This window comes from Canis lupus, chromosome 23 (assembly GCF_011100685.1).
Source record: "Canis lupus familiaris isolate Mischka breed German Shepherd chromosome 23, alternate assembly UU_Cfam_GSD_1.0, whole genome shotgun sequence".
NCBI classification, from domain to species: Eukaryota; Metazoa; Chordata; class Mammalia; order Carnivora; family Canidae; genus Canis; species Canis lupus.
The window spans coordinates 51,005,461-51,021,569 of record NC_049244.1 but is presented as its reverse complement, the minus strand read 5'-3'; the positions used below and the strand labels follow the sequence as shown (position 1 = coordinate 51,021,569).

At 35.8% G+C, this 16,109-nt stretch overlaps 1 protein-coding gene across 9 annotated transcripts in view; it reads right to left on the bottom strand.

The window, feature by feature from the left end:
* Window positions 1-16,109, bottom strand: part of LEKR1 (leucine, glutamate and lysine rich 1) — a 169,948-nt gene that overhangs the window by 93,197 nt on the left and 60,642 nt on the right. For all 9 annotated transcript variants that reach the window (XM_038571291.1, XM_038571294.1, XM_038571287.1 and 6 more), the window contains one exon: window positions 10,976-11,095. In XM_038571291.1, coding sequence (XP_038427219.1) covers window positions 10,976-11,095 — 120 coding nt within the window. The remainder of the gene's footprint in view (window positions 1-10,975; window positions 11,096-16,109) is intronic.

Sequence of the window (16,109 nt, the reverse complement as noted above, 5' to 3'; positions counted from 1 at the left end):
GAGAATGACCATATAATTTATTGTCTAAATGGAGACAATTTTGAAAGTAAAAGGAGTAAAATAAAGGTGCTATTTTATTTTGCTGAGATGACAGATATAAACTGAGGATATCCTAGGAAAACTGAGGTATATGGTCACTCCAGCTTATTTCTATTGTGTTATTATTTTAGCTATAAATAAAGACAGCTAACTTTTTCATACACATTAATTCTATTAATCTTTTAAATTCATTCAACAGTAAATATTTAGTAAAGAAAATTAGGTCAAAGTGAAAATCAGAGCCAAAATGAGAATCTCAGATTCTTAGACAGTATTCTTGCTACATACCGAGATTCTCCAGGCTATGTAAAAGCTGCGGTAATAATATCTTTTAAAATGATTGATCCAGTGCTTTTGCTTCATGAAATGTCACAATTCAAAGTAATCACATATTTTTTTTCAATCTCAGTGATTTTTATCACTTCAGATGTTCTGGCTATAATTTACCTAATAATCAAAAAAGATTCAGGCATAGATCTAGGAGTTATTAGCAAAAAAAATGATGACTGAAGCCATGGAAGTGTAATTATTTGTTTAATATTTATCTTCTCGAATAGACAAGATTTATGATGCAGAGACTATATCTGTCTTATTCATCACAGTTTCCCAAGCACCTAGCACAGTACCTACCACATGTATATGCTCAACAAATACTGACAAAGGAATGAGTAAAAATAATAGATCACCCAGTTGGATGAATGAAGAAGTGAATAGTGCTGAGGACAAAAACACTGGATAACACTAACATTTATGGGACTAAAACAGAAAAGAATCCCTCAAAAAAGACTAGGGAGTAAAAGAGAAAAAAAAAAGTAATATCAGAAATCCAGGAAATCAGAGAATTTAAGCAAAAAGGTAGTGGCCAGTGTTTAAGCCTTCAGATAAAGGCTGAACAGAGTCCACCGTACCTGATATTAAGGAGGCCTCTGGTGATCTCAGAGAGAAGCATTAGGTAGGAAAGGACGGAGCTATAAAGCAGAAGTGACAAAACAGGTGATACCATAATCACGAACCTTGACTTAAATGGCAAGAAGAGAAAGAGAAAAATGCAGAGTAGAATGGTTTGTTGAGGTAAGAGACACCTGAGCATGCACATAGCCACAAGTACAATTAGAGGCTAAAAACCCAGACAAGAGGTGCAGTCAATTTCTTGTGTAAAGTCCTAGAAAGGACAGATGTAAGGCAGAGGCTAAAAGATTAGCCTTTGTCAGAAAGAAGGGTGATATCATTTTATATGTCAACTAAAGTCCACCTGAGTGACCAGAAGCCACAGGAGAGGCCTCAATCAGCATGCAGAGCTGGGAGCTAAGAGACGCTAATTTCAAAAAGGAAGAGAAGGAGTCCAAATAGATCACTTAGTCAAGGGGGACAAAAGTAAGAATGGGGAGTTTGAATGTGGAGCCAGAAACTGGTAAGACAGGGAGACAAGAGCTAAGAACTAAGTCAAGGTCAAGGGGCTAATGGTTTGGTTTAAGGAAGCTGCTGAGAGTAAGCCATATACATGGGAGCCCAGGCTTAGAAGGATATTTAACAGAAAAAAAGACTGGATGCAGATTCAGGGGCTTCTGTAGGAGAAGGGCAGAACACAGAAAGTTGAAGCTTATTGGCTAGGAGCAGATTCATGTTTTGTGGGGCCTAAATCTTATATGATTAGTGGTGAGTGGGAGGAGTGCTTTCTAGAAAAAAAGAATACAAAAATGATGTCTATATGAGGTGGCTGAGTAGCTCAGTTGGTTAAGCATCCAACTCTTGATCTCAGCTCAGGTCATGGTCTCAGGATTGTGAGATCGAGCTCCACGTCCAGCCTCATGCTAGGTGTGGAGCCTGTTTAAGATTCTCTCTCTCTCTCCCTCTGCACCCCAACTCTGTCTTGCTCTAAAAAAATATATTTAAAAATTAAGTTTAAAAGTGCAATTATATAGAGGATGAGAAAAATCATTATAAATAAAAATTAAGTTGATGAATTCCACCAATATCACAAAATACAGGAAAATAATAAGCCGAAACCAAGAGTCAGAGGCTTAACCAACTTGAGCTGCTCAGGTGCATCCACTTGCAATTCTTGTCTACATGTTCTATAACCACTTGTTCATATGAGAACCATTTTTATATATTACTTTATGGGGAGAGAATATAAAAATTATATAACCTTTCATCTAGCATGGCCATTAGTTTTTTTTATTATTGGTAGTTTCAAAAGATTCTTTCAGGTTTATGGCTTATTATTGATAATACTGTGTAAATATTATATACCATGTAATTTGGAAAAAAGCTTATCAATTTTTTATATGATTATAGGATTAGGAGCATTTCAAGTGTTTTTAGAAAATGACTAGGCTTAAATTGTCTTTGAAATGATGAAACTCATAAGCCAATTTATCTTAGATGTCCTTGAAGTCGTATGATTTTTATGTTGTAGTCAGTGAAATTGGCAAGACACTTAAATCTTTCTTCAATGTATTTAAATAACTGACTCCACTTCATTGAATGGATTATGAATTAATCCAAGAGATTTTTGTTTTGTTTTGTTTTAAAAATTTTATTTATTTATTCACGAGAAACCCAGAGAGAGAGACAGAGATACAAGCAGAGGGAGAAGCAGGCTCCATGCAGGGAGCCTGATGCAGGACTCGATCCCAAAACTCCAGGATCATGACCCAAGCCAAAGGCAGATGCTCAACCACTGAGCTACCTAGGTGCCCCAATCCAAGAGTTTTTGTTGAAAATGTATCTTTCTTTTAATGAATTCACCTGTAATATAATCTGCAAAAAAGTTACATTTTTTAAAGATTTTATTTATTTATTCATGAGAGACACAGAGAGAGAGAGAGGCAGAGACACAGGCAGAGGGAGAAGCAGACTCCATGCAGGGAGCCCAATGTTGGACCCAATCCCAGGACTCCAGGATCACGCCCTGAGCCGGAAGGCAGACACTTAACCGCTGAGCCACCCAGGCATCCCAAAAGTTACAATTTTTTTTGCCAGAATAATTTCTATGCTTAAATTCATCTTTCTTGTTTTTATTCCATTAATTTAAAAAAATTCATGCACATCAAAATTTTTAGTATGTGATGTCTAGCTTATATTATTGAAGCATTCTAAAATGTTTCCAAATGGCAGGTTTAATACTGTCTTCCCAACTCAATTTCCCTTTTTCAGATTCCCCAAATGCTTGTGACGACTCCAAGTGCGTATCAACATCAGAAGTTTGAGAAAGAGAAAAATCAGAATGGAAAAAGAAAGAATTTTAACCAATTACCTTTAGGCCATCTTACTTTTGCGAGAGGCCCTCTGAGAACCTTGGAAGGGGCTCCTGAGTGAAGAGGTCTGAAATTTACGTGTCATTCCATTCACAGTAAATGATGTCTGTGTTTATAATGTTAATTGGTTTTTTTTGCAAAATATGAAGGAAGACACATAGCTGCTGAGAGATGAGTAGTCCAAACAGAATAGTGAGGACTTAGAATAGTATTGGGGAAACTGAAGCCCTGGTATTTAACAATCTGTTAGTATGAAGACTGACAGTTGTAAGGGTAATTACAACTAAATGAGTAGCAGTAAAAGGAGTTGGAATATTGGTAAACTCCTCTAGGAAGAAACATCCTCCACGTAGAAAATCCTAAAGAATACACACACACACACACACACACACACACCCTCAAATACTAGAACAAACAGGTTCAAGTTCACAGGCCACTGGATACATGATCTACATGCAAAAATCAGCTTTATGTCTGTATACCAACAATAACCAATTGCAAAAATAATGTTAAAATAACCCTATTCATAATAACATTAAAAAGAATAAAATATTTAGAAATAATTTACATATTTACCCCAAAGATACAAATGCAGTGAAAGACCAAGACATCTGCACCCCAATGTTCACAGCAGCAGTGTCCACAATAGCCAAACTGTGGAAGGAGCCACGATGTCCTTCAAAAGATGATGGATAAAGAAGATGTGATCTCTATATACAATGGAATATTACTCAGCCATTAGAAGAGACGAATACTGGCCATTTGCTTCAACGTGGATGAACCTGGAGGGGATTATGCTGTGTGAAGTAAGTCAATTGGAGAAGGACAAACATATGGTTTCATTCATACGGGGAATATAAGAAATATTAAAAGGGACTTTAAGGGAAAGGAGGGAAACTGAGTGGGAAAAATTAGAGAGGGAGACAAACCATCAGAGACTCCTAACTCTGGGAAACAAACAAAGGGTTGCGGAAGGGGAGGTGGGCACGGGTTGGGGTGACTGGGTGATGGGCACAGAGGGGGGCACATGATGGGATGAGCACTGGGTGTGATACTGTACGTTGGCAAATCAAACTCCAATAAAAACAAATGGAAAAAAAAAGAAAGAAAAGAATTTACAAAAGGAGTGTGAGACTTGTACAGGCATAACTTGGAGACATTGCAGGTTTGGTTCCAGACCACCACAATAAAGTAAATTTCACAATGAAATGAGTCAAACTTGTTTGGTTTCTCAGTATATCTATAGAAGTTATGTTTATACTATATTGTAGTCTATTAAATGTGCAAAAGTATCATGTCTTAAAAATGTATATATATTAATTAAAAATACTTTATTGCTAAGAACTGCTATCATGGGATCCCTGGGTGGCGCAGTGGTTTGGCGCCTGCCTTTGGCCCAGGGCACGATCCTGGAGACCCAGGATCGAATCCCACGTCAGGCTCCCGGTGCATGGAGCCTGCTTCTCCCTCTGCCTGTGTCTCTGCCTCTCTCTCTCTCTGTGTCTATCATGAATAAATAAATAAAATCTTTAAAAAAAAAAAAAAAGAACTGCTATCATATGCATTTTCAATGAGTCACAACCTTTTTGCTGGTGGAGAGTGTTGCCTCTACGTTGATGGCTGCTGACTGATCAGGATGATGGTTGCTAAAGGTTGGGATGATTTGACAATCCTTTTTTTTTTTTTTTTGGTGCAAAAAAAGTGATTTTTATTAAAGCACAGACACAGGATCTGAAGGCCTAAAGAGCTGCTGCAATGGGATTGTGAGGAGTGGCTGAGTATATACTTGGGAACTAGGGGAGGTAAGGAAAAAGGGAGGTTTCCAAAAGGACTTTAACATGCTAAAGAGGACTTAAAATATAAGACTGCAATGAAGTTTGCCATGCCAATTGACTTGCTTTTTCACAAATGACTCCTCTGTAGCATGCAATGCTGTTTGATAGCATTTTACCCACAGAATTTCTTTCAAAATTTGAGTCAATCCTCTCAAACCCTGCCCACCACTTTATCAACTAAGTTTATGTAATTTTCTAAATCTTTTATGTCATTACAACAATCTTCTTAGCATCTTCACCAGGAGTAGATTCCATTCCAGGAAACCAGTTTCTTTGCTCATCCATATGAAGCAACTCCTCATCCGTTAAAGTTTTATCATGAAATTGCAGCAATTCAGTCATATCTTTAGGTTCTATTTCTTTTTTTTTTTTTTTTTTTTTTAGGTTCTATTTCTAATTCCAGTTCTCTCGCTATATCTTTAGATTCTATTCCTTTTTTTAATAATAAGTTTATTTTTATTGGTGTTCAATTTGCCAACATACAGAATAACACCCAGTGCTCATCCCGTCAAGTGCCCCCTCAGTGCCCGTCACCCATTCACCCCCACCCCCCACCCTCCTCCCCTTCCACCACCCCTAGTTCGTTTCCCAGAGTTACGAATCTTTATGTTCTGTCTCCCTTTCTGATATTTCCCACACATTTCTTCTCCCTTCCCTTATATTCCCTTTCACTATTATTTATAGTCCCCAAATGAATGAGAACATATAATGTTTGTCTTTCTCTGATTGAGTTACTTCACTCAGCAGAATACCCTCCAGTTCCATCCACGTTGAAGCAAATGGTGGGTATTTGTCATTTCTAATGGCTGAGTGATATTCCATTGTACATCCTAATTCCAGTTCTCTCGTTATTCTCACTACACTAGTTACTTCCTCCACTGAAGTCCAGGACTCCGCAAAATCATCCATGAAGCTTGGAATCACCTTCGTGCAAACTTCTGTTCATGTCGATATTCTGACCTCTTCCCATGATTCACAAATGTTCTTTTTTTTTTTTTTTTTGATTCACAAATGTTCTTAACAGGATCTAGAATGGTAAATCTTTCGCAGAAAGTTTTCAGCTTACATTGCCCAAGTCCATCAGAGTAATCATTATCAATGGTAGCTATAACCTTACAAAATGTATTCCTTAAATAATAAGGCTTGAAAGTCAAAGTCACTCCTTGACCCAGGGGCTGCAGAATGGATGGCATGAAAACATTAATCTAATTGTACATCTCCACTACACCTCTTGGATGACCAGGTGCACTGTGAATGAACAGTCATATTTTGAAAGGAAAATTTTTTTCTGAGCAGTAAGCATCAACAATAGGCATAAAATATTTAGTAAATCATATTGTAAGCAGATTTGCTATCATCCAGGCTTTGTTGTTCTGTTCCTAGAGCACAGGAAGCACATAAAACAGCATAATTCTTAAGGGTTCTCGAATTTTCAAAAATCATAAATGAACATTGGCTTCAACTTAAAGTCGCCAGCTGCATTAGCCCCTCACAAGGGAGCCAGCCTGTCCTTTGAAGCTTTAAAAACAGGCATTGACTTCTCCTGTCTAGCTAAGAAAGTCCTAGGTGGCATCTTTTCCCAATAGAAGGCTGTTTTGTCTACACTGAAAATCTGCTGTTTAGTGTAGCCACCTTCATTACTTTGCTTAACTACATCTTCTGCAAACTTGCTGTGTAGCTTCGACATCAGCACCTGCTACTTCATCTTGCACCTTTGCTATGGAGACGGCTTCTTTCCTTAAGCCTCATGAACGAAACTCTGCTAGCTTCAAACTTTTCTTCCACATCTTCCCTTTCTCAGCCTTCATAGATAGAAGTGAAGAGTAGGAGCCTTATTCCAGATTAGGCTTTGGGTTAAGGGACTATTGTGGCTGGTTTGATATTCTTCCCAAACCACTAAAACCATCTCCATATCAGCAATAAGGCTGTTTTGCTTTATCACTCATGTATTCATTGGATATGAAAACTCATGTGTCCATTTAATATCCTTCAAGAACTCTTTTTTTGCATCCACAACTACACTAACTGGCACAAGAGGTCTAGCTTTTGGCATATCTTGGCTTTTTTTTTTTGTTTCCTGACTTCAAGTTTTTAATTAAGTTCTAGTTAGTTAATACATGTGGTAAAATTGGTTTTAGATGATTCATCACTTACATATAATACCCACTGTGCATCATAATTAGTGCCCTCCTTAATAATCAACACCCATTTAGCCCATCCCCCACCCACCTGCCTCCATCAACCTTCAGTTCATTCTCTATAGTTAAAAATCTCTTATGATTTGCTTCCCTTTCTCTTTTTTCTTTTCCCTATGTTCATCTCTTTTGTTTCTTAATTCCACATGTGAGTGAAGTCATACAGTAGTTGTCTTTCTGTGACTGACTTATTTCACTTAGCATAATACACTCTAGTTTCCACCATGTCATTACAAATGGCAAGATTTCATTCTTTTTCATGGCTGAGTAATATTCTATTGTGTATACGTGTGTGTGTGTGTGTGTGTGTGTGTTCACTCGTGTATACACTCTTATGTGTATATATATATGCACACCACATCTTGTTTACCTATTCATCATTTGATGGATATTTGGGCTCTTTTCATTATTTGGATACTTACGCCTATCTTGGTTTTTGACATGCCTTCCTCACTAAGCTTAACCACTTCCAGCTTTCCATTTAAAGTGAGAAATGTGTAATTTGCATTGAGCCATCAAAAAGTCTCAAATAGCCAAATCAATATTAAGGAAAAAAAAAGCTGGAGGTATCATAAATCCAGATTTCAAGATATACTACAAAGCTATAGTAATCAAAATAGTATAGTACTGGTACAAAAACAGATACATAGATAACTGCAACAGAACAGAAAGCACAGAAGTAAACCCACAATTATTTGGTCAATTAACCCATGACAAAGAAGGCAAGAATATGCAACAGGGTGGGAGGAGAGAGATAGCTCTTCAATAAACAGAAGAGGAAAAAACTGGACAGTTACATGTAGAAGAATGAAACTGGAACACTTTTTAATACCACACACAAAAATAAACTCAAAATGGATTAAAGACCTAAAAATGAGACCTGAAGCCATAAAAATCCTAGGAGAGAGCACAGGCAGTAATTTCTCTGACATCAGCCATAGCAACATTTTTCTAGACAGGTCTCCTAGGCAAGGGAAACAAAAGCAAAAATAAACTATTGGGACTACATCAAAATAAAAAGCTCTGCACAGTGAAGGGAACCATCAATAAAACAAAAATAAAGGGATGCCTGGGTGGCTCAGTGGTTGAGCATCTGTCCTTGGCTCAGGGCATGAACCCAGAGTTCTGGGACGGAGTCCCGCATTGGGCTCCCAGTGAGGAGCCTGCTTCTCCCCCTGCCTGTCTCTGCCTCACTGTCTCTCATGAATAAATAAAATCTTTAAAGCAATACAAAACAAAACAAAAAGAACCTACTGAATGAGAGAAGATACTTGCAAATGATATATCCAATAAGGGGTTAACATCCAACATCATAAAGGACTTATATAACCCAACATACATACACACATACACACACAATCTCATTAAAAATGGGCAAAGGGACTTGAATAGACAGAGAAGACACAGAGATGGCCAAGAAACACGAAAAGATGCTCAGCATCACTAATTATCAGGTAAATGCAAATTAAAACTACAATGAGATATGACCCTAGACCTGTTAGAATGACTAATATCAAAAAGGTAGGAAAAAACAAGTGTTGGCAAGGATATAGAGAAAAAAGAAACTCTCATGCACTGTTGGCGGGAATACAAATTGGTGCAGCCACTGTGGAAAACATTATGGAGGTTCCTCAAAAAATTAAAATAGAAATACCATATGATCCAATAATTCCACGATTGGGTATTTACCTAAAGAAAAAGAACACCAATTCAAAAGATACATGCATCCCTATGTTTACTGCAGCATTATTTACAATAGCCAAGATATGGAAGCTAAGGATGAGATCATGTCATTTGCAACGACATGGATGGTCCTAGAGGGCATTATGCTAAGTGAAATACATCAGACTAAGAAAGACAAATACCATATGATTTCACTTGCATGTGGAAAAAAAAAAAACAGATGAATAAATAAACAAAAAGTAGAATATGACTTAGAAATACAAAGAACACGAGGCAGCCCAGGTGGCTCAGCGGTTTAGCGCGGCCTTCAGCCCAGGGCCTGATCCTGGAGACCTGGGATGGAGTCCCCCATCGGGCTCCCAGCATGGAGCCTGCCTCTCCCTCTGCCTGTGTCTCTGCCTCTCTCTCTGTGTCTCTCATGAATAAATAAATACAATCTTAAAAAAAAAAAAAAGAAATACAAAGAACACCCTGATGATTACCAGAGGGGAGGGGGATGAAGGACAGATAAAATGGGTGAAGGGAAGTGGGGACATAGGCTTTCAGTTATTCGATGACTAAGTCATGAGAAGAGAAGGCGCTGCATAAGGAGTATAGTTAATGATACTGTAATAGTGTTGTATGGTGACAGCTGGGAGCTACACTCGTGGTGAGCACAGCATGATATAAACTTGTCAAACAGTCTGCCATACACCTGAAACTAATGTAACATTGTGTGTCTCTACTCAAAAACATTAATAAAAATATTTTTAATTTTTAAAAATTAAAAATATATAAAATAAATAAAATAAGAGGTGCAATTTTCCCTTTCACTAGTTCAATACCAGATTTCTAGGACAGGGCAGAGATTTCTGATGACAAAAATGATCATCTATGAGTAGACTCTTTTATCCAAAAATTATTTATTGAGCATCAGTTATGTACAAAGCATTTATGAAAGGTACTTGGCCAGGAGATGATCACCAGATAGTATACTAAAAAATCCTTATCCCAAGTAGTATTTTTAACAAAACAATATTTCTGACAGCTAGTAAATTGAAAGAAAGAAAGAAAGAAAGAAAGAAAGAAAGAAAGAAAGAAAGAAAGAAATCTAACATTCAAAAAATTCATTCAACATATTAAGTCACCCAGAAACTGTGTCTATTTGTAAGGTTCATTTAACTTATTTTCCTTTTCTAAGAGCTACATTACTCAATTTTGAAAAGAATCATTGTTTCTGACATCCTCAATATAGTCCATTTCAATTTTATAAAAGAAAATGAATTTCCTAGTTTCTTTAGAACATTGGGTTTTACCTTTAAGTATTATAAACCCTCCAAAGATTATATAAAAGCAGAATTAACCTTATTTATGTTGGAGATTTCTAAATTTAGTAGGTCCATTACTATCATTTGGAAAGTTAACCTATTCCAGGAGCACCTGGGTGGTTCATTCATTCAAGTGTCCAACTCTTGGTTTCGGCTCAGGTCATGACTTCATGGGTTGGGAAAACAAGGTTCATGTCAGCTCCACACTCAGCCAGGAGTCTGCTTGAAGATTCTCTTCTTCTGTCCCTTCCCCACTCAGGCATGCGCGCTCTCTCTCTCTCTCTCTCTCTCTCAAATAAATAAATAAATCTTTAAAAGAAAGCTACCCTATTCTATTACTTTTGTATCACTGGACTACCAGGCAGGGAATCAAATTCACCAAGAAATACTGGTCAAGGGAAAAATGAATTGGTTACTATGCTTTCATTCTAAATGTACTGCAAATAAAAGCAAGGTGTTTGCCTGATTTAAATACTATTGCTAAAACTATTCGGTTGAGATAATGATTTTTTTAAAAAAGTGAAGTTGTTTCCCTTTTCTGCATCACACTGAATATAGAAACTATATTACTAAAATATGTTTGAATGTTTATAAAGTTACTCTTAAATGTATTTTTTAAATCTTTACAATTTTCAATTCTTTAAAGATAATCTTACCTGAATACTTGTGATTGTCTCTGCTTAATTTTTAATTCATATCGCAAATGACTCAGTTCTTTCTGGACCCTCTGAAATTCATTTTGTTGACTTTTTAACTGCATGTTTACATCTTGAATCCTAAAAATATAAACAAACAACATCCATTACAAGTTTAAATATTCCTTCCAGGAAACTTTATTAAAATTTAAATATACATTTAATAAACGTAAATATTAAGAAATTATGTATCTTTATATATGGTAAGTGAATATACAGAAAAAGCATGGAGAGGCACATATCAAACACTATTATCCCTGAGAAGGAGAGTGGAAGTGATGGGCAGAGGAAAGGCAAAGAACACTGTAGAGAGACGTAACTTTTACTCTGCATCTTCTGTACTGTTCAAATTTTTATAATGAAGTATTGCCACTTGAATTATTAATTAAAATGCAACTAAACATCAATAAATCAATTTTATCAACTTAATTTTTATTAAATACATATATATAATTGCAAATGTCACATATTACTGAGTTAAAGAAAATAGTAATCATTTGCCTTTACCTCAAATCCCACTGCCCAAAACAACTTTCAACTTTTCTCCTGATTCCTCTAGTTTTTACTTCTATATAACAAAATCATAGGCTTACATCATTATTCCTTAATATTTCAGTTCAGATATTACCTAGTAAATCACAAATCAGTTAATATCTGATTCTGCTGCATCTGAGTCCCAAATATGACAACTTAAATATATACAAGTATATCATATTATATAAAAACAAATTGTACTGTTAGCCAATCCAATGCTGATATAATAGCTTTATAGATTCATCAGGGCCCCAGGATCCTTCCAACTTTCTGGTCTACCACCTTTGTTCCATACCCTTTATTTTCATTGACCGTGATAATGGCAGAAACCCCAGCAACTCTTTTCCCATTCCAGACTAGCAGTGAGAAGAAAATAATAGCTCACTCTGTCTCTCTTAAGGAGACTTCTTGGAAGTATCACTAACTACTCCTGCGGAACTTAGACACTACTCCAAGTAAAGCTGGGAAATGTAGTCTTTAACCGGAAAGATGAGCTCCCAGATGTATCCATAGTTCTATTACTAAGGAAGAAGGGAGAATGATGTTAGGGTAGGTAGCTAGCAGCCTCTATCACAATCCTAATAAGAACTGACCCTCCTACACATACCCAGACTCTTATACACGCATACAAACACACTGCCTTCCCTGTCTTGCTCTTTAGTTAAATCAATCTTTTAATTCAGTATTTATATTATTTTTCACTAGTGAGCCACATGTTATGATAAGATCACATTTCTTGTACAACTTTTTGCTGTCCCTGGATTTAAAAACAAACAAACAAACAAAACCTCCTTCTCTTAGTTTTCTGTGTGCCTATCACTGATACATCTTCCAAATCTGACAGAGGTGTAATTCTTCTTTCTCAACACCTTCACACACAGCGGAAAACTCTTCCATATCACTTCTTTCCCAGGAAACATCCTTTCCAGAGCTCTCTATTCCCCGGCTCCAGTCTGAGTATTCTCTCGATTGACTATACAACTGTCACCCTGGGTCTTCCTTTTCATATCATTTCAGGGATATGAAATTATATCCTCAGCTTTCTTCTATCCTGGCTCTAAAGTCTTCTTCCTTCTTGGTGCACTCCTTTTGGTGGAATTGATCTTCCAGGAGCTTTTTGTGCATGGGAGGTAAATCTGAGAACATGAACATCTGAAAATGTCTTTATTGTATCTCAGACTGGACAGTTTAGCTGAATATAGGATCACAGATGAAAAAAAATATTCTTCATTCAAAAATTAGGGCACTGTTCCTGTTTCTTAACTTCCAGTGCTATTTCTGCAAAGTCCAAAGCTGCTCTAATTCCTACTTCTTTGTACAACACAGGGTATGTTCTCCCCATTCTCCCCCTGTCTTGGCTCAGAAGCTTTAAATTTTTTCTCTTTTCACTTACTATTTTTAGATTTCATCACAATATATTATCCTGTCAATCTTTTGTCATTTTCCATGCTGGGCACTTGATGAGTATTTGTTTTAGAAACTGACGTTCTTTAGTTCCAGGAATTCTACCCTAGGGAGAATGAGTCCTTCCTCTCCATTTTCTTTCCTTTCTGGAACATGTTTCTATCTGATGTGGGACCTTCTGGAGAGATCTAATTTTCTTAATATTTTTTGGTCATCTTACTACCTTGGATATTTTTAGTTTCATTATCTTCCATCCTGCCTATAAAAATTTTAATTTCTGCTATCATACTTTAATTATCAAGAATTCTTTCGTATTCTTCACTAGGTCCCTTTTCTACTAGCCTTTGTTCTTATTTCATGGATATAATTTTTTCTCTTATACTTTTGATAATTTTGGTATCAATAACAGTGTGTTTGAAAGTTTTCTTGAGCTTACTATAATGCTTCTGTTTCTTCTGGGTGTTAAAATTTTTTTCTATGTTTTGCTTTTTGTCTTTCATATTTGAAGCCTCCCTTACAAGTCTGGAGATCCTTTGTTGTCTATTCATATTTACAAATGAGGACAATTGGTCCAATTTCCACAATAATGACAAAGGGAGAAAAGAGCAAGGTGCTCTTTGAGATAAAAGAGAAGCAACAAAAGTGACATGTGGACCTTGTATAGACCCAGATTCAAATAAATAAACTAAAATTTTTTTAATATTAATGAAATTTGATTATGAACTGGGAATTAGAAAATAACGAGGAACTGTTGCTAATCTGGGGATAATGATACTGCTGTTATATAAGAAAATGGCCATCACACTGAAATAAATAAGGATGAAAATAGCATGCAGTCTTGGATTTTCCTTAAATTACTTTAACAAACAAAGAAAAGGGGAACAGATGAAACACATATGACAAAAAACATGGTGATTTTCGAATATGCATTAATAGATATTATACTATTTTCTCTTTTAAAAAAACCTAACAAATGAGGCACTGAAATGCTGTCTTTAAGCTTCCATGGTATGTGTTGGAATTGTTAAATGATGGGCTTCAACAGTGGGGAGATCATGTGGGGAACTAGTTATTTTGATAGTTCTTATGCCATTTGCCAGAGTCAGGACAAAGTACTAAAAAGCCTTTAGGGAGGAAGAGTGGTACAGAGGTTCTGAAAGCTTAAATGCACTTTTAAAATATTTTTAATTGGGATGCCTGGGTGGCTCAGTGGTTGAGCATCTATCTGCCTTCAGCTCAGGGCGTGATCCCGGAGTCCCGGAATCGAGTCCCACATCGGGCTCCCTGCATGGAACCTGCTTCTCCCTCTGCCTCTCTCTATCTCTCTCTCCATGTCTCTCGTAAATAAATAAAATCTTTTTAAAAAAATAAAATTAAATTTTTTAATAAATTCTCCTATTTTCAGCCTTACTTTGTACCCTGACAAGTATTTCTCTTGGCATACTAAGAGAAAAAAAATCAGCCAAATGTTTTCAGGAATCACATCTAAAAAAAATAAGTTAACATAAATGTAGAAAATAAAAGGTTAGAAAAATATATGCCAGACAGATGCTTTAAAAATGATAAAAAGATATACATTAATATTAATATTAATAACTAGCAAGACAGTAAATAGAAAAACCCTTTAGTTTTGATAAAAATCCCAATCTATCAAGAAAAATAATAATCATGAACTTTTACATACCCAAAACATGGCTTCAAAACAAAGAAATGTTAAAAATCCAATGAGACAAATTACTAATCATAAGGGGAGGTATTGACAAATTTTTCACAGAAATGGAATGGTTACAATGACATGAAAAATAGTAGAGATATTGAGGATTTAAGTCACATAATTAACAAACTTGATGTATGGATATAATTGGAGGTTAAATCTAATAATCATTCTTTCAGACACATGGTATAATCACAAAAATTGACCATGTAACCAGCCACAATTAAAATTTTAATACCTTCTTAAAAAGAAAAAGATCACATGTGTGCATTCACTGCCTACAGTAAAATTACATGAAACATTTACAACAAAAATTCAATTAAAAAATCTACATACATGGAAACTTAAACATACATCTAACAAACTATGGGTCAAAGACGAAATAAAAATAAAAACTATAAACTATTTAGAAACAAATAATGGAAACACTATATAGCAAACATTAATGTACTTATTAAATGCATTTATTAAATAAAATGGGTATTCTGAATGTCATGATCCAAGAGAAAGGTATAAATGACAAAAATCAATGCTCAGAAACAAGGGTACCTACCCCAGTAGCAATGAGCACATCCAATTCTCACATCTTGGTTTCTAAATACCATTTTCTCATAAAGGAAACCAAGGTATCTTAGAGAATTGGTTGATTCCAGGGTGGAAGAGGGAAAATCTAAGATGAGCCTAGAACATTTTTGGTGCCAGAAAGTAAGGAAGAGCTCAAGAAAGACAGGACATTTGAAAGGGAACAGGTGTCACCTGAAACCTCCTAATAAACCTAATAGCCAAAACTGGAACAGTTTAGAAATAAATAACTATAGTATTTGAGTATAACCCACAAAATAAAAGTGAATGATTCCATACTGATGTTATTAAGTAACTGAATAGATAAATAAATAGTACAGTCCTTCCCTCACAAAGAAATTCCAATTAATAAATGTAGAAGGAATAAGGGAAGTATTTACTCCAAGGTATGTATTAATTGCAAAGGGAAAAATAATAATTTTACAGTGGAGGAATGTGGGAAACACCACCTTAACCAAGTGATCAAGGTTATTATCACCTGTAAGAAGACATAATGACAGCATATACACTCCCACATGATACACGGAGAAGGGCACATTGCTTCTGTGGTATAGTTCCCCAAAAATGAATAATCTCAATATAATTATGGTAAACATCAGATAATCCAAATTGTGACACATTCTACAAAATAACTGAAAAGTACCCTTGACAAGTCTTGGGTCATGAAAGGCAAAGATTAAGGAACTGTCACAGACCAAGGAAGACTAAGACAGTATGAGCTCTAAAGGCAATGTGTGAGTCTAGATTGAATCCTGGACTGGAAAAAAAAGATGCTAGTGCAAAATTGATGTAATTAAATAAAGTCTGTAGGTTAGTTAATAGTATAGCACCAATGTTAATTTCTCAGGTTTTATAGTTGTA